The 18,152-nt window shown below is 50.0% G+C and overlaps 3 protein-coding genes across 3 annotated transcripts; 2 read left to right on the top strand and 1 right to left on the bottom strand.

Annotated features, from left to right (window-relative positions):
* The first annotated feature begins 1,735 nt into the window (after nt 1–1,735).
* On the top strand, nt 1,736–6,494 carry zbed6cl (ZBED6 C-terminal like). The gene is made up of 2 exons (XM_004919553.4): nt 1,736–1,998; nt 2,824–6,494. Exon 2 carries the CDS (start codon nt 3,192–3,194, stop codon nt 6,342–6,344), a length of 3,153 nt encoding a protein of 1,050 aa, XP_004919610.2. The 5' UTR covers nt 1,736–1,998; nt 2,824–3,191; the 3' UTR covers nt 6,345–6,494.
* Nucleotides 6,495–9,775: 3,281 nt separating this feature from the next.
* Nucleotides 9,776–12,793, top strand: lrrc61 (leucine rich repeat containing 61; the record flags this gene model as incomplete). The annotated part of the gene is given in 2 exon segments (NM_001102822.1): nt 9,776–9,839; nt 11,134–12,793. A coding segment is annotated over 1 exon segment (783 nt).
* An 875-nt stretch (nt 12,794–13,668) lies between these two features.
* On the bottom strand, nt 13,669–18,132 carry LOC101730484 (retinoic acid receptor responder protein 2). The gene is made up of 4 exons (XM_018089965.2): nt 17,047–18,132; nt 15,812–15,916; nt 15,081–15,179; nt 13,669–13,980 (listed from the first exon to the last, which is right to left on the bottom strand). The coding sequence occupies exons 1-4, from the start codon at nt 17,236–17,238 to the stop codon at nt 13,879–13,881; spliced, it is 498 nt and encodes a 165-aa protein (XP_017945454.1). The 5' UTR covers nt 17,239–18,132; the 3' UTR covers nt 13,669–13,878.
* Nucleotides 18,133–18,152: the final 20 nt, after the last annotated feature.

The following is an 18,152-nucleotide window of genomic DNA, read 5'->3' as shown; positions in this document are numbered from 1 at the left end:
GCGCCTACGGACTCCGGCAGCAAATACGCCACCTAGAGGGGAAGGGCCAAACCATGGACAAACCAATCAGTTAAGTGAAGGCCCAAACCATCCAATTACGTGCAATTTGGTCATGTGACTCTGCTCCCCAGAATACAGTCTGCACCCCATCTTCTCTTGTCATTCCTCAATATGTGAACCCGTCTGCATTAAACTAACGGTGGCCCATACATGGGCAAATTTAAAGGAGACATATCCTATAAAAATGATGAATGTACCAGTGAATTATACTCCTCTAGATATAGAAGGGTTGTGCTTAAAAAAAGTAGCATTTTGGGCTGATTTATTAAGAAATTCCCCCAAAACCCCACTAGCCCCGCCCATCTGTTCCACTTCCTGCTGCCTCCTTTCCCAGGCTGTGCAGGGGGGCCGGCGGCACTGTAGGATAGGAACCAATCAGCAGCTAGGCTGACCTGATAGGGAACTGAAGCCTGTCTACTAGAGCCAAATAGCCCAATATTGGCCACCTTAGTGGGGCACATTGGGAGAAGATCCGCTGGTAATCCATACCCAGTATAGAATCCCAACCCTCTCCTGTGGTATAACCAGTCTATACCCAACCCTCTCTCTAAGTATATCCAGTCTGTATCCAAAACTCTCCCAGTATAAAGTCCATACCCAACCCTCTCTCCCAGTATACACAGTCTATACCAGGGGTGGGCAAACTTTTTGGCTCACGGGCCACATTTACTCACCCCCGGGCAGGGCCAGGCCAGCGTTACGACCCCTTCATCTCTTTAATTCCGGCCCGCGTGATGAGACTTGGCGTCGGCGGCGGGCCGGATTAAAAAGGCCAAGGGGCCGGATGTGGCCCGTGGGCCATAGTTTGCCCACCTCTGGTCTATACCCAACCCTCTCTCTTAGTATAACCAGTCTGTATCCAAAACTCTCCCAGTATAAAGTCCATATCCAACCCTCTCTCCCAGTAAAGAATATACACCTGCCCCTCTACCCAGTAACAACAGTGCATCAAACCCCCACTCCCAGTATCATAACCATATGTATCTATACCCAACCCCCACTCCCAGTATCCTAACCATATGTATCTATACCCAACCCCCACTCCCAGTATCCTAACCATATGTATCTATACCCAACCCCCACTCCCAGTATCCTAACCATATGTATCTATACCAACCCCCACTCCCAGTATCCTAACCATATGTATCTATACCAACCCCCACTCCCAGTATCCTAACCATATGTATCTATACCCAACCCCCACTCCCAGTATCCTAACCATATGTATCTATACCAACCCCCACTCCCAGTATCCTAACCATATGTATCTATACCCAACCCCCACTCCCAGTATCCTAACCATATGTATCTATACCCAACCCCCACTCCCAGTATCATAACCATATGTATCTATACCCAACCCCCACTCCCAGTATCCTAACCATATGTATCTATACCCAACCCCCACTCCCAGTATCCTAACCATATGTATCTATACCCAACCCCCACTCCCACTATCATAACCATATTCAACCCTCTCTCCCAGTAGAACCAGTCCGTATCCGAGTCAGTCCCAGGCCAGTGAGTTATTGCAGTTCGGCACATCCATCCCAAAGTCTCTCCCAATGCAGCCAGCCCCGCCCCGCCCCGCCCACACCAGCCCGGCTATTGGCGGAAGCAGGATACACCCCGGCTCTTCTGGGCACTTCCTGTATTTGGCCTGTTCTATTTCTAACCGAGAGTAGGGGTGTGCAAAGAACAAACTGACTGAAAGCTTGGGCTGCCATTTCCCAGACAGACAACAGCATATAACACCCAGTACCTGGTGTATCTCGGTACCACAATAAATTCATAATCGGAGCAATGCATTGGCAGCAGCAGACATTGTATAGCCCCCCCTTCCCTGCAGATGGTTTGTCCCACTTGCTCAGGGAGGGAAATGGGGGCGGTGCCGCTGAGAGGGGGCGGGTTCCCGGCTGGGGCTCCCCTAATGGGAAGGTGAGTGAGTGTCGGCTCCCCCTGCGCCCCGTTAGTGCGATATGGCCCTACACCCGGGCAGCCCGGCACCATGTATATTATACTCTCGGCCTGATACAGAAATATAACTGTGTGTATATGGAGCTGCTCATGTACTCACAATACAGTAATACCACAAACAGGGGGTTATTGCAATAAGGTACAAACTATCATAATACAGATAAATACAAGTTACAGTTACAATAAATTAAGAACCAAAGAGACTGCAGGTCCCTGCCCCTTGGAGCTTACAATCTAAATGGGAGGGAACTTACAGATACAAATAGGGGGAAATTCTACCGGTGGGACCCTTTATCTGGAAACCCCATATCTAGAAAGCTCAACATTTCAGGAAGGGTTTCCCATAGAGTCCATTTTACACAAATAATTACCGTTTTTAGTAGCAGTAAAGTACAGGTACAGGATCCATTATCCAGAATGCTCGGGACCAAGCATAAGGGGTCTTTCCGTAATTTGGATCCCATACCTGTATTGAGATCCAAAGTACAGAAACCCGTTTATCATGAGACACTCCAGGTCCCGGGCATTCTGGGTAGTCAGTGCTGTAGCGGTATTTGCTTCCAGCCGTACATTTATTTACCTGCGTATCTGGCTTGGTTGGTACAGTCCTTGCCCCATTATGGGCCAGATATCAGCCAATCAAACCCTCCCAAAGGCCCCATATACTGGCCAATAGGCAGCTGACTGGGCCTGGGGGTATATTGCCACTTTAATGTTTAGCAAGAATGTTGCAACTTATTCAGGAATCAGACCTCTGTTTTTATGTATTTCTTTTTCTGATTGCAGGTTCCTAATGGAATGAGCCAATGAAGAGGATTTAATTACTGCAGCAATTTCCGTCTTTGGGGATTCTATTAAAGGTCCCGGGGTGTACAGACCTGCAATCAATTTTTAATCTGGATTACATCTAAAACACAAACCATTTCCATGTAGTATATGTGACTTCCCACACCAATATATATACTAACGTGGATTCGGCTCATCTTACCGCCAAGTAATGGACAATCGAGTCTAGAACCGACCATGTCACTTTCCAAAGAAGCCGTTATTTCGAAAGTGATATTATCGGGTATGTGAGCCGTGTATTCGTTACATTAACGAGTAAGTGGTTTCCATGGGCTGTTGCCTCTTTCATTGCCGCTCACACCCCCAATATGGCCCACCCAAATGCTGCACAGACATCTGGAGCCCCAAGTCAGTTTGTTCCAGAGATTGAAATTAAACTGGAATCGAGCGACGAGGAAGAGTTCGAGAAGAATGTTGCATCTTCGTACACAGAAAGTACGAAACGTTTCCACTCATCTTCCAAGGAGAAAGGGACTGTGACCGTAGGTAAAGGGTTTGCAGGGGAGTTGAATGTCGCCCACAGCCAGAGCCCCTTAACGATGAGACCGACGAGGAAGAGGAGGTCCACCTCGGAAGTTTGGCTGTTCTTTTATCGGGATGCCACCAATATTTGCAGAGCTGTCTGTGGCCTCTGTCGCATGAGTGTCAGCCGCGGGAAGTTGGGAGGCAATTTTGGGACCACGGCTTTGAAACGTCACTTGGAGAGTAAGCACCCCATGGAATGGGCGCAGAGGCATTCAATCAGAGCGCAGAGAACGGATGGAGGGGAAGAAGAAGAAGATGAAGCAATCGAGGATGAGGAAGAGAAAGAGGAACCTTATGAAAAAGTCTGCAGTGTGCAGAGAACAATATATAGCGCTCAGCCAATGCCTGAAACTCAAGCTGCCGTGCCAACCTCCTCCGCCTCCTCACAAGTCCTTGATTCTCTCAAAACATATGAGATTATAGATTCTAGTGACGAGGAAGGAGAGGAATATAAAGAGGGAGCTGAGCAAGTTCCTGTGGAGTTTGAAGAAGATACGGACAGAAAGAGAATGAAAATGCTCTCTCAGGACGAAAGAGGGGCTGTGGGTTCTTGCCCCAACTTTACACAAGGCTCAAATCCTCACCTTTCTATGCTCTCTGGGGGGCAATCAAGTCCCTTTGCCTTTAACATCTCAAACAACCTACAGGTGCCTCTGGGAACCAAGAAAAGAAAATCTACCTCTGCCGTTTGGCAGTTTTTCAGCATCGACCGCACAAACATCTGCAGAGCGATTTGCAAACTGTGCCAATTAAGCGTCAGTCGAGGGAAACAAGGGGGGCATTTTGGAACTTCGGCTCTGATGCGTCACCTTGAGGGGAAACACCCTATAGAATGGGCCCGAGGCAAGATAAATAAACCAAAGGGCCACAATGTAATAGAAGTAGATGAAGATGAAGAGGATGAGACAGACGAGCCGTTGGAGCAGATTTACTCTCAGCCTCAGGTTCTGCTTGGACTTTATGGGTCACCTACCCATTATGATACATATTCAACCGAAACGTCCGATGTTATGACCCCTCCGACCCATGCCATGCCCATGGAATATAATACTGAAGATACAGAGCCAACCAAAGAAGAGATCAGAGATGACTTCTCTGTTACCACTGAAGAAAAACCTGCTCTTCCACTGAGTGAGGATTTGAACATAAAAGGCAAATATGCCCCAAACCACCCTAAAGCCCAGTCGTGGAACAGGAATATAGCAGAACTTGTGTGTGGGATGGCGCTTCCATACTCCTTTATTACTTCCAAGGCTTTTAAGAAGTTCATGGCAAGAGCCGACCCAAAGTATTGCGTGCCTTCGAAATCATTTTTTTCCGCTAAAGCGGTTCCCCAGCTGTACGAAGCCGTGTGTGAGAAAGTGATGAGTGAATTGAAGAGATCCGAATGTGCTCATGTTCATCTGACCACCCATGTGTGGAGCGGTGGGCTTTCCGTGGACTATTTAGCCTTAACGGCGCATTGGTCAGTTTTAAATCCTGAGGATCTGCAGTCCATTCAACGGAAGAATGCTGTCCTGTGCACCAAAGGTTTCCCAAAAGACTATATAGACGGAAGCATTCAGCAAGAGCTCATTCGGCAAATGAATCTGTGGCTCTCCCCAAACGCCCTGAGTCCAGGTTTCTTCATATCCAGCGGCAACTTTAATCTCATCCACGCTATCAAAAGTGCTAACTTCAATTCCATACCCTGTTTTACCCACACCCTAAACTTGTTAGTAATGGACTTTCTGCAAAACAATCACTATATCTCTTCGATGCTCGAGGTGGCCCGAAAAGTCTGCAGTCACTTTATCCACTCGGCCAGAGCGAGGAGAATACTGAGTGAGCTGCAGTTCCAAAATCATTTGCCAAAGCAACCTCTAAAATCAGAAACATTACCTCATTGGACTTCAACGTTCTATATGCTGCAGAGACTCCTGGAGCAGCAGAGAGCTATTGAAGAGTATCTAGGGTCACACAAGTTAGAGACTGCTGAACTGCGTTTGACTTCCAGCAACTGGAGTCTCATGGCTTGTTTGGTGGACCTTCTACAGCCGTTCGAGATGGTTACAAGAGAGGTCAATGCAAGTGGTTCGTGTTTGAGCCAAGTGCTTCCGGAGGTTCGATACCTACATATCTTTCTAAAGCAGATCAGAGGCCATTTTGAGAGTAAGGGAGATGTAAATGGGGTCGTCTTGACTGACAGTTTCACCCTGAAATTCTCCTCAGATTTTGGGATCAATGAAATGTTTCAAAGGGAAGAATACGTTGTGTCCACCTTGCTGGATCCACGTTTCAAAGGAAGGATTGAGGCCATACTTCCACCTGGTTCCGATATCGACCACTGGAAACAAATCCTTGTAAAGAAAGTAAAGGAGATCATGTCGTCATCCTCGAGGCCAGTTTCACATTTGAAAGATTCCAGTTCGGAACCGGATCGGCTTGCGAGTAAGCATTATCACTTGGATGAAGGCGGCGTGGACTCTCCGAGGAGAAGGACCACGGTGGCTCCACCGCTAATCCAGAAGGAGAAATCACTGATTGAACACTTGGAGAGTGTAGGCCTCTTGGCATCCAAAAGTACCGGGGCTTCCTTGTCAACAGAAAGCCATTCTGCTTGTGTCATGGTGGAAAAGTACCTTCAAGATAATCAAACTATTGGAGCCAAGGAAGACCCGCTGGTCTACTGGGAGAAGAGAAAGTGCCTGTGGCCTGCCCTCACCAAGCTCGCTTTCATGTACTTGACTTGCCCGCCGTCTAGCATTTTTGCACAGCGTGTATTCTCCTCTCCTTCTAAACATGGAGACATGCAGAGACTGCCAGAGGTAATGGAAGGGATGGAACACTTTGGGTTTCTGATGGTTAATCTGGAAAACTTCCCAAACTACATACCACCCCCTCTGATTTTCTCGTCTGACAATGAGACTGAGCAAAGTGATAGTGAGGAGGGCTAGTCGAGCCCCTGGGATATCTGTTTCCTTTATGCCTGATGCTTTTATTGAGCAGGCCCCAGATATAGCCACTTCCTGAGAGTAAAGGTCCCCATACACGGGCCGACTGTAGCTGCCGATATTGTGTAGGGGCAGTAACGAGGGGACTGCCCGACCGATATCTGGCCTGAAATTGGCCAGACATCGATCGGCCAGGTTAGAAAATTCAGTCGGATCAGGGACCGCATCGGCTCATTGATGTGGTCCCCCAACCGACTGCCCTATTGCCGCCAATACAATTCGATCGTTTGGCCCAAGGCCGATCAAATTTTTTTTTTTTTACCTACACTCTCCCTGATATCGCCCACCCGTAGGGGGGGATATCGGGTGAAGATCCGCTCGCTTGGTGATCTTGCCAAATCTCAACGTGTGTGGGGACCTTAAGACCAGGCAGGAACTGTACAGTGGCCAAACACACCCACCTCCACAAAGGCAACTCCCTATAGCAATTCTACCGCCCACCATACCTTTTGACAAGCATGTTGGGAATTCCCCTTCCCCAGCATCCCATCCCCCATCCTCAACTCTATGGTGTGTGGGGCTTATTTACCATAGAGCTACAGACAGAAAGCAAGTGAGGGTAGAATTATTTTTATAACCTTAGTTTGTTTATGGATGAGAAGGAATAAAATACAAGGGTTGTGATGTGGGGGTCGAAAAAACTCAACCCGACCCTGACCTGCCCACTCCCAACCCGAATCCTACTGGACCCAGCTTCTCCCCTCTTTATAGAGCAGCGCCCACCCCAATGATGACATCACAAAAAGGGCAAGGCAAGCTGGCAGTTTAAGGTCATGGGGAGCAGGCGGAAGGGCTCAACCTGAACACAACCAGCGGCTATCGGGCTGGCCTGCACATCAGTAGTGAAGGGCATCAGGATGGGAACTAGGGGTAGATAGAAGAGGCATGTACCTAGGGTGCAACACTAGGGGGTGCTGAGCATGGCTTCTGCCTGCATTCCCATAGGACTGGGCCACTTGGCAGTGCAGAAATGGGGGGATTCAGTCACATACAGGTTTGGTGGGGGGAGGGGAAGTGTCATGGGGGGGCAATAGGGGTAGGACCTCCTATGGGAGCCCACCACTAAGCCCAGTACTGCAGAGCATTGCGAGTGTGAGCCACTTTGCATAGGGTACTCTGGCCGTAAGATTGAATCCCCTAGTGTAGGGGTGTCGGGGGCCACAAACGAGTTGTTGCCATTCTGTTTCGGTGCCACAAACGGCTCGTTGCCCTGAGATAAAACATATATTTTGTATTTTACTGAATTCTGTCGACTCCTAAAGCCTTTTATTCTGAATCATGTGACGCACCGCAGTGGGCGGGATCATGGCTCTCTCTGTGACGCACCGCAGGGAGGCGGGATCATGGCTCTCTCTCTGTGACACTCCGCAGGGGGTGGGATCATGGCTCTCTCTCTGTGACACTCCGCAGGGGGCGGGATCATGGCTCTCTCTGTGACGCACCGCAGGGGGCGGGATCATGGCTCTCTCTGTGACGCACCGCAGGGAGGCGGGATCATGGCTCTCTCTCTGTGACACTCCACAGGGGGCGGGATCATGGCTCTCTCTCTGTGACAATCCGCAGGGGGTGGGATCATGGCTCTCTCTGTGATGCACCGCAGGGGGGCGGGATCATGGATCTTTTTGTGGCCAATGCTCAGTTGTTGGGATCTACTGGTTTCCAGCGCAGGATCTGCTGGTCAGTTGCAATCACTTGGGCACCGGGGTATTATAACATGAACATGTACATTTCTTTTTATGAGAAAAACTTTACTATTGAATAAATATGATTCTTCCAGTTTTTGTTATGTATCTGCACATTCACTGCCGCCACCCAAACCCGTCTCTATTGGCCGCTGTAGATCTCCTGTCCAGTATATAAACCCCAGTACCCACTGATATTCAGGTCTCTTACAGTCCCTCCTCCTGAGCTCCTCCCACTACACAGCCAGGTTCAAGGTTCCGCCCACACTGCTTTAAACTCGCATTCTCCACCAGCACCCTCAGGGAAAAATAAAGTATCGGACTCAGTGGGTGTGATGAAATGGACGGAAGGTAAGTAACGCACGCCGCACGGTGATACATGAGCTTGGGAAGCAGTTCAGCTTTACTTTTTAGTCGTATATATGTGGTAGGATGACACGCCAAATATAATTAATACAAAAATTGGGTGCTCACTATTGGGGGGCTACCTGAAATCCCTAAATAAAGTATTCAAAGTAGCAAAAATCAGGGCAGATCAATATAAAAGATCTAAATTGATTTATCAAAATCCCAACACGTTTTGACCCCAGCAATGCTGGATTATTAGCAAAATCCCAAGGCGTGCTGGGGTCAAAACGCGTTGGGTTTTTGTTAAATCAATTTTGATCTTGGTGTGCCTTGTTTTTTTACTTTTTAGTTGGGGACCTGCAATTTGATTATTTGATGGCACTTTATGTGCATTGGGGGCCTTTACCCTCTTTCATTCTCACCTCGTAGCCACAGGGGCAGTGGGTTGAATCTCAGGGCCCCTTTATTTATTGGATGAGAGTACAGTATATATTTGAATACCTATTGGCCTGTTGCTACAACCTGTCCTTGAAATGTCTTGCCCCAAGCCCCCCCACTGATACTGCCCCCACAGGCTGTGTGGTACCTGGGGCATCTCGGCCATGGGGTAATGGGGCGGGGTGAGAATCTTCCCATAGCTGGTGCTTTAGAAGGGTGGTAAGTTGCCAGGAATCCAATGTAGTTTTAATACCCTTGGGGCTCCTTAATCAAAACTGGGCAGATTTGCCCATGGGCAGTAACCCATAGCAACCCATCAGTGATTGGCTGTTTTTTAGTCAGCTGCAGGTAGAACAATGATTGTTGCCGTGGGTTATGTGAACTAATAAATTACGTCCCAAAGGAAGCAACTTACAACCCCTCCCCCCGAAGGGAGCAGGCTGGGGTAGTTCTGTCTCAGGGGCCACAATCCCCCAGACAAGGGACATATGTGACCCATTTGTTTTGCCCCGGGTGCAAAGGCAGAAAGTTCATATCCAGTGACTAATGGACTAATTGTTGGGTTTAACAACGGATCTGAAGGAGACGTGACTTCTGCTACATTGTTTCAAGAGTCAGAACCAAAGAACAGTGAGAATAAGGAATAAATGGATACCAGGATTTTCTGTCATCTGGCAAAATAAATATATATATATATATATAATACAGTTTTAAGGCACAATAACATTTCTAATGCACCTTCTGCAAAGCGTTAGGAATAGTGGAAAATGGGTTGCTGTCGCTTTAAATGTGAAAAAAAAGGAGAAAGCGTCACATCGCCATAGTGACAGGCTGTGTTTGTCCAGGGACACGCCCCCCCAGCTGTGGGAGTGACTGAGAGGCAATAGAACAAGCAGCGCGGAATGCTGGGAAGGCTACGGTCAGATACATCACTGGGGTGTTCTTAACCCCTTCTGTGCTGCCGGAAGGTAAGTGCTCTGCCATAACCTACAGTAGCCTGGGCCCCTCTGTGCTGGAGTTGGGGGGGGGGTAGATAATAGAGATAATAGGGGCTTCCCTCCCCCCCTGTTCCCTGGGAGAGTGAGCCGGTCACTGTCCGGCTGTGACTCCCTGCTCACTAATATCACTATATGTATTATACACCCTGACCCCCTGATTGGCCGCCCCCCCCCAGTCTGGGGCCCACTGCCCCACAGTCACAATCTCACGCTGCATATTACTGTCCTGACAGAGGCCCTTTTATAACTGACCATCTGCACAGAAGCAAAGTGATCACATGGCTAGAGATCTTTGCTCTCTGACTGAGCATGTGCGGTGCCACTGACACCCCAAAGGTGGCCGAACAAATTCCAGGAGAGAAAGTCCGGGCCATTACAGTTTTTAGCCATTCTATTTTAGGATTTTTATCTTATTTAAGTGGCCCCTTCATGGAGGGGGGGGGGGGCAGCAGTATAGACAGGGCATATTATTCCGTATTATTCAAGCTGGGGCCCTTTAGCTGCTGTTATACTGTGAGCTCTAATTCAGTAATAGAAAGAGGGTTGCTGTTTATGTATCCCCCCCCCTATAGATGGGTTCCCCCATCGCCCTATCACACAGCTCTATACATTATCCAATGGCAGCTCGTTCTGCATCTTCTGCCACATTACAACGCCACCTAGTGGCTCTGGGCAATACAGGGGTATGTAAGATATACAGTATTGCTTAACTCTTTCAGGTGGGAGTCAGACGGAACCTGGGGGTTGGTTGGTGTACGGGGGGGGGGGGGAATAGTCTGTTCTGCCTCAGTCTGTCTCATTATTAGAGCTGTCACTGCATGGAGCAATGAGTAAATGGAGCCTCCAGCCCTTGTGACGGGGGAGCAATAAAACTCAGCCTGGCACACACACAGTTAACATGGCCCTGCACTTGCTGCCTCCTACTGGGCAGAGGGGATGGAGCAGGGAGGGGGGAGCTGAATAGGGGGGACCACCGGGGCAATCACCTCCCTCTCATCCTCAGCTGCCATTGGGGGGCGCTAGTCATGCACCTACTCCTACTGGGTGAGAAACTCTCCCATTAATGAACATTTCCTGCTGGGTTTCAGGTATCCAACAGGTACAGGATACTATGAGGAATAAAAGACAAGTTCATTTTAGGGCTTACTTCCCCTTTAATCTTGAAGTGTTTTTAACAATGTTGTTTTGGATTAAAAATGGAACAAAACCCGTTGATATTGTCTCGTTCTCCCATTGCAGGTGGAGCCAGCAGCTTCAGCATCATTCTGGGAGGAGGGGGGGGGGGTTTGCCTCCCCAGATGGTTAAATTAGAGTCGCCCCCAGCCCCTTCTTTCCTGCCCCCTGAGACTGCTGTTTCCCTCTGGTACTGAGATGGGAGTCGCGCCCCAATGGGCAGGAATTCAGTTGTAGCCCCGACTCCATCCCTTACATAAAGTGCCAGCCCTTCCTATTGTGGCATTTAGTGACTTTGTGCCAAGCCTTTCATCTCACCATGGAGAGCAGAAGCGCCAAGGAGCAGGACAGTGACAGCGGGCGGATCACCAGTCAGATGCTCAAGCTGAGGACCGGAGAGTTTGACCTGGAGTCCATCTTGTTCCTGAAGCTGAGGGGCCTGGGGCTTGCTGAGCTGGGCTGCATAGGAGACTGCACCAACCTGGAACGTTTGGACCTGTCCAACAATCACATCGTCCACTTGGGCCCATTGTCCTCTCTGAAGATGCTGGTGGCTTTGAACTTGTCCTGCAACCGGATCTCCAGCCTGGAACCCTTGGCCTCCTGTGAGAACCTACAGACCCTCAACGTGGCTGGCAACCTCCTGTGCAGTATCGAGGGGCTGCAGTGCCTGAAGGGGCTCCGCCGGCTGGAGAGCATTTGGCTACGGGATCCAGTGTACAACCTGGGCAACCCTCTGTGCAACAGCGCCTCCTACAGGCATGCCGTGTTGGACACAATCCCCAGCGTCCGCGTCATTGATGGCCAGAGGGTCTCGGGCACTGGGAGTGACCTTTACCACCTGTGCAAGGACATTGACAATTCCCTGAAGAGGGTTTTGGGGAGTGGGTTGGCGGATGCGCCCGGATCAGTCCGACCTTGGGTGGAAGAGGGGTACTGGGACCCGACTCCCCCCCAGAGCGACCTCATTGAGGAGACCTACAAACAGTTCAATGAGGTTCTACAGGAGTGCAAAGAGCTGAGCAAGAGGGCGGACGACACCATTGCCCAAGCGGAGCGGGCACTCAGCACTAGGAGTGAGCCCACTTCCTTTGTCTTCTGAGCAGAACCGGATCACAAAGCTGTCAATGTGCCAAATTACCCAATGGGAACACAGGCAGAACCATGTGTAGGTAGGCTCTCTGTGGGTCCTAAGCTTAATTCCCAGCATCCTTTACCAACCGCTGGCTGTCTATTACTAGGGTTGTAATATACAGGGCTGTCTATAGTGGCAGGAGGGTCCCACTTTGGTCCATTATATATTTAGCCTTCAGATTGTAGAGTGTACAGCTCCACAGCTACTAAAGAACCATTATACCAGCAGGGTCTACATTTCATTGGTTAAGGTAGCGCTATCCAACCAAAATAAAGCTCTTCCCCTGACTATATATATATATATAGTATATACACAGATACAGGCAAGTTCCTTTACCACAGTCACCTTATGTCTCTTCCAGTTAACACAGAAAAAATTCCAACATTTGCCACCAGGTGGCGCATGGTCTATGGCATTTTCTATTATATTTTGCTGGCAGTCAGTGCGCTCTGGCGCCATCTAGAGGCAGGATTTACAGTGAACTACATCTCCCAGCATCCTTAGCCAGCCACATTTAATGACATGCATGTTTATTTTTTTTTTTACTTTGCCGCCTGTGTTACTGTGCTGTATTTTCCTGTGGGTTTTGAGTGTGTAAAATAAAAGCCTAAGGATTTACTGAGCGGGTGTTTGTTTATCTGGGGGTCTTAGAATGGAGTCCTAGGCTCCGAAGTTAGTCTTTGCTCATAGAAGTGGCCATATAGTATGTGCTTAAAGGGGATATAAACCCAAACACAAAATGTTGCCTAATGAAAGAAAATGTAATTATTAGCAGCTTCCTAATATTCAATCATTCCTCACTCTCATTGGGTGAGTAAATATCATTGCTATAGAGATCAGTGCGTGGGCGGCCATTGCTCTGCTCCTGGGTGTGACTGGTTATACAATGTAGCAGCACAGACAGCTCTGTTACTCGGCTGTTACATTGTATCACTTGGCAGAGCCATCAGGGAAAGAAAATGGCCGCCCACACACTGCTCTCTATACAATAACACTCACTCACAGCTTTATACCCAGTGAGAGGGGGGAAGGAATGGACTCGGGAAGCTGCTCAGAATGACATTCACTTTCATTGGACGACATTTGGTTTTTGGGTTTATATCCCCTTTAAGCTTGCCCAGATTGTGGCTGTAACCGACGTGGTCCTCGCCCAATGGAACCCTGACCAGCAGAGATCTGACTTTATCTGACTCTCTGACTGGTATCTATGGTTTCCCCTGTCTGGTTCTGACCCAGACAGCCCAGTTTTCGGTAGAGAAGTCAAAACTCCCTGCCCCGTTTATCAATTTAGGGGAACCGGGCAGGACTCTCTTAGAGTCAGCCAATAGCCGATCACCACATTGTGACCCTGCCCCCAAAGTCATTGGTCACACCCCTGTCAATTGTCACGCCCCCCTGATGTCAATCAATTCCATGAAGCAAGACTGGATTTTTGCTGGGCAGTCACGTGTGTAACAAGAAATACTCCCCCCGTGCAACGACACAAAGAAACAATATTATTTACATGTATTTTTATTTTTAAAATGAAACCAGTTTACAGAATTACAGATTGTTTGTAGTTACCAGTAAAGCTAAAAACAGCCCCCCCCCCCCGTCTCTACTTACTCCCACCCCATTGGCTGAGATGTGTTTCAGGCCCAGGATGTCTCTGCGGGATGTGAGTTGGGAGAGAGTTGCCCCTATAATATAAATATAATGGGGTTTCACTGGGACTTAACGAAACTCAGAGCCCCCGGCAGGCGCAGGCCGGTCTCATTCACACTCTCCATCGTTGTGCAGCGCTGGCGCCGCTTCTGCTCCACTTCCTGGGGGGGGACATAGAGGCAAAGTACCAATCAAAATACCATAAAACTCTGTCAGTTCCATGTGCGCTTTTTATTTATGGGCCAAGTCTTCTACTGGAAGCCCAATGCAGGGTGTAAGTGGAGGCCCAACCTTTGGTATAGCTGGAGCCCAACATTGGCCCAACCCTGGGTGTAACTGGAGCCCAACATTGGGTGTAAGTGGAGGCCCAACCCTGGGTTTAACTGCAGGCCCAACGCTGGGTGTAAGTGAAGGCCCAATGCTGGGTGTAACTGGAGCCAAGTGCTAGGTGTAAGTGGAGGCCCAATGCTGGGTGTAACCAAAGGCCCAACGCTGGGTGTAACTGGAGGCCCAACCCTTGGTGTAAGTAGAGCCCCAACCCTGGGTGTAAGTGGAGGCCCAACCCTGGGTGTAAGTGGAGGCCCAATGCTGGGTGTAAGTGGAGGCCCAACCCTGGGTGTAAGTGGAGGCCCAATGCTGGGTGTAAGTGGAGGCCCAACCCTGGGTGTAAGTGGAGGCCCAACCCTGGGTGTAAGTGGAGCCCCAACCCTGGGTGTAAGTGGAGCCCCAACCCTGGGTGTAAGTGGAGGCCCAACACTGGGTGTAAGTGGAGGGCCAACCCTGGGTGTAAGTGGAGGCCCAACCCTGGGTGTAAGTGGAGGCCCAACCCTGGGTGTAACCGGAGGCCCAACCCTGGGTGTAACCGGAGGCCCAACCCTGGGTGTAAGTGGAGGCCCAACCCTGGGTGTAAGTGGAGGCCCAACCCTGGGTGTAACCGGAGGCCCAACCCTGGGTGTAACCGGAGGCCCAACCCTGGGTGTAACCGGAGGCCCAACCCTGGGCGTAACCGGAGGCCCAACCCTGGGTGTAAGTGGAGGCCCAACGCTGGGTGTAAGTTGAGGCCCAACACTGGGTGTAAGTGGAGGCCCAACGCTGGGCGTAACCAGAGGCCCAACCCTGGGTGTAAGATCATGACAAGTCTACAACATACTAATGGGCTAAGAGCGAAATAAAAAGAATTGTATGGGTATGTGAGGTATTGGGAGCCCTAGGGGAGGGGAGTGAGGAGTCAGTGGGGCAATATGGCACCCCCTGTACTTACCGGGCTCACCTGGCGGTCGGGCACACAGTCAATGGCCTTGGCTAGCACCTTGTGGCTGCCGTACTCAAACTTTAAGCAGGCAAAGCAGTTGAACACCCTCTGAGGAGAGAAACAGAGAGATCTGGGGATTCAGTAGCCTGTAATAATGATAAATGTGTGTAATAAATCCTCTGAGTAAATATTTAGCCTGGGGACAAACAGTGGATCAGAACTGAGAGGCAGAACCGTAAGGAATGCTGGGGCCCCGGGCTCCGTGCCAGACAATGTTACTGCTGCTGTTATATAACTGGGCTCCAGTCCCAAAGACCCACTTTATTCCCCCGTGGACGTCTACTTTGAGTCCAGGGTCCAGTAAAGACCTTTTTGGACTGAAACCCCATGATTACTTGTTCTATATCTCATTTCCCTGAGCCCGGTACCTTCTCCGGCAATATAGACCCCCTTGTGCCTACGGTTTACTGCCTATAAAGGGATGGGCCGACAGGAACACGGGTGTGGGGCAGGGGAATAACTTGGCACAACTGAGACAGAAGGGAGGGTGCTGAATGGGTGGGGATGGTTACACGGGGTAATCCCATAGGGGCACATGTGGCTCAATAAGGCAGAGCTGGAGGGGGGGAAAGGCCTCTGGGACCTGATTGTTCTTATCATTAGTTGTAGGAGAAGCCGGAGCCTACAGCCCCCACATCCAACCCTAGGGGCCACCAATGGGGCAGAATGGCCATTCTTACCCCTCCTCTCATGGCCTTACAGACTTTACTTTTCCATTCCGTCTTGGCACAGTTGGTTTGTTTCTTCCTGAGATGTAAGAGCACAAATATTCCTCCTGGAAACTTCTAGAATAGAAAAGAAAAATGGCCACAGAGGCAGTGACCGCCGATGACTCCGACACCAGAATGGGATGAACATCACACAGAAAGGAACAGTAGGTTTCATCTCAATGGGTTTTACTCAAGGCTTCTGGTTCCGAGGCACAAGGGTTCTAATGTGGGTTCCTGGGGCCCCGGCTGGGGGGGAACCGGATATATAACCAGGATGAATACACAGAGTCAGGGGAAGGGGGGGGCAGGAGAGAAGAAGGAACAGAAGGGGACAGGGGTCAGCGGAAAGGGGCAACAGAAAATAAAGTTGAGGGAATGGGGGAAGAACAGAAGAGAGGGGGGAAGGGTCTATAGGAGAAGAAGTGTCAGAGACAAATAGAAAAGGAGTAGGAGCCTCTCTAGGGGCCCCTCGGGCTGGGATGCCAGGGGCCCATCAGGAAACCTAGACCATAGGGCCACTTTCCCAATTATTTGTGGTCTTCTCCTCATGGTCGCAATTGACTGGACTGATGCGGAGTGCAGAAGTGCAGCATGAATGCATTCGTACGAAACCCAGCATACATATGCAGTCATGCACTTCCGCATCCCCGGCTCGATCACGGTCCAACAGAAATCCACGGGGGATCGACTGGAGGACCACGATCGACGTATTGGCCACCCCTGCCCTACCCTATTCCCTTTACATTCTACAATGTGTCCTTCCATCTGTTTTGCCTTTTTGTTTTGGTACAGAAACACGGAATGACTATGAAATATTCCAAAACTGTAGGGGCAGAAGGGGCCACTGACACCCGGGGCCACTGTGAGTGTTCCTGGTACCCCGGTGGCCCAGTCCAACACTGGTGCAGCACAATATCAGGGCCCCCTTAGCCCATTACAAGTTGGCAGAAATATGAATATACTGGTGTAACAGCCATTCACCCATAGCACCAGGAATATCTAGGGCATCAAATAAAATATTTATCCCAAATGTGCAATTACCCATCAGGCTGAGCTTCCATGTGTATGTGGGACGGCAAACTGCCACACCCCAATATCTCACCCAATCCGGCCTTGAGATTAGTCCCCAGCTCTACTCTGGGCCCCTATGGGAGCCAACCCCGCAGTTTGGGGGCCACTACTACACACAATGCATTGGCTCTTACCTCCTCCGCCGCATTCAGCACAGACGTGACTTGGAAGCGGGAGTAGATATTATCTACATTATGGAAATCCTCCGTGACGAGGGTCAGTGCCTTGGTCTGGATATCAGACAGCTCCTCTGTGGGTACCTGGCCCCTAACAGTCACCAAGAGACCCACCATTCCCAGCAAGCTCCAGGCTCCCGTGATCTCCATCTTGTAATGGCTCTGCTGTTGGGCAGTTCCCCCGGCTGGTTCCTGTCACACCGTTTGGCCGCCTGTGCCCCCGGCTGGTTCCTGTCTCACCGTTTGGCCGCCTGTGCCCCCGGCTGGTTCCTGTCTCACCGTTTGGCCGCCTGTGCCCCCGGCTGGTTCCTTTCTCACCGTTTGGCCGCCTGTTCCCCTGGCTGGATATTGTTTTACAGAAAGCAAAACTGAACTTTGGGAAGGGAAAGAGGAGAAACAGTGGGCGCCAGTCACGCAGAGCCCAGATGGTTCCTGTCAGGGGTTTGGCTGAGCCTTGGGATCCTTTAGTGTCAGTTTCATTGTGCGGTTGCTCCATCTGCAGGGAGGCGCTACATGGGGACAGTCAGTACCGAGTATTGTGACTGGGGCCCCCACCCTAATATCTATATGCCACCCACCGTCCCAACTGCACAGGGTCCCTCTCTCTGTTGTACTACATCATGAAGAAATGCCTGAAACTGCCCGGATTTCATGTTTATAGCAGAGTTACCCCATCTGGGGCCCTACAGGCTCCCACCACCCGTGACAGCAGAGGCCAATAAGAGACAAGCGGAGAGATCTTGACAAATCCTGAACATCTCCCATTAGGTGAGACCTTCTGCAGGGTGTCTATAGTCTGGCAAGCCTAAGGCCAGTATCATTAGGGTGAAGCAAGTTTATAAATCAGCCAATGGCCATGAGTTGTTGATAGAGAGACTCTTCCCCTCACTGCCCATTGGTGACCAGAACACTGACCGACACACTCGACCTTCCTTCCCGAATGCTCCAGTTCAGCCTATCAACATGGCTGGTGTTGCACCAGGGGCAGGATTCTAATTGGACAGGCCCAATGAATAGATTAGTTTGGAATTGATCTTCTCAAGGCAGGTCCTCCAGAGCTCTAT

Source organism: Xenopus tropicalis, chromosome 6, assembly GCF_000004195.4.
Source record: "Xenopus tropicalis strain Nigerian chromosome 6, UCB_Xtro_10.0, whole genome shotgun sequence".
NCBI lineage: Eukaryota > Metazoa > Chordata > Amphibia > Anura > Pipidae > Xenopus > Xenopus tropicalis.
The sequence above is the reverse complement of the archived record's forward strand: the minus strand, read 5'-3'. Positions and strand labels throughout refer to the sequence as shown.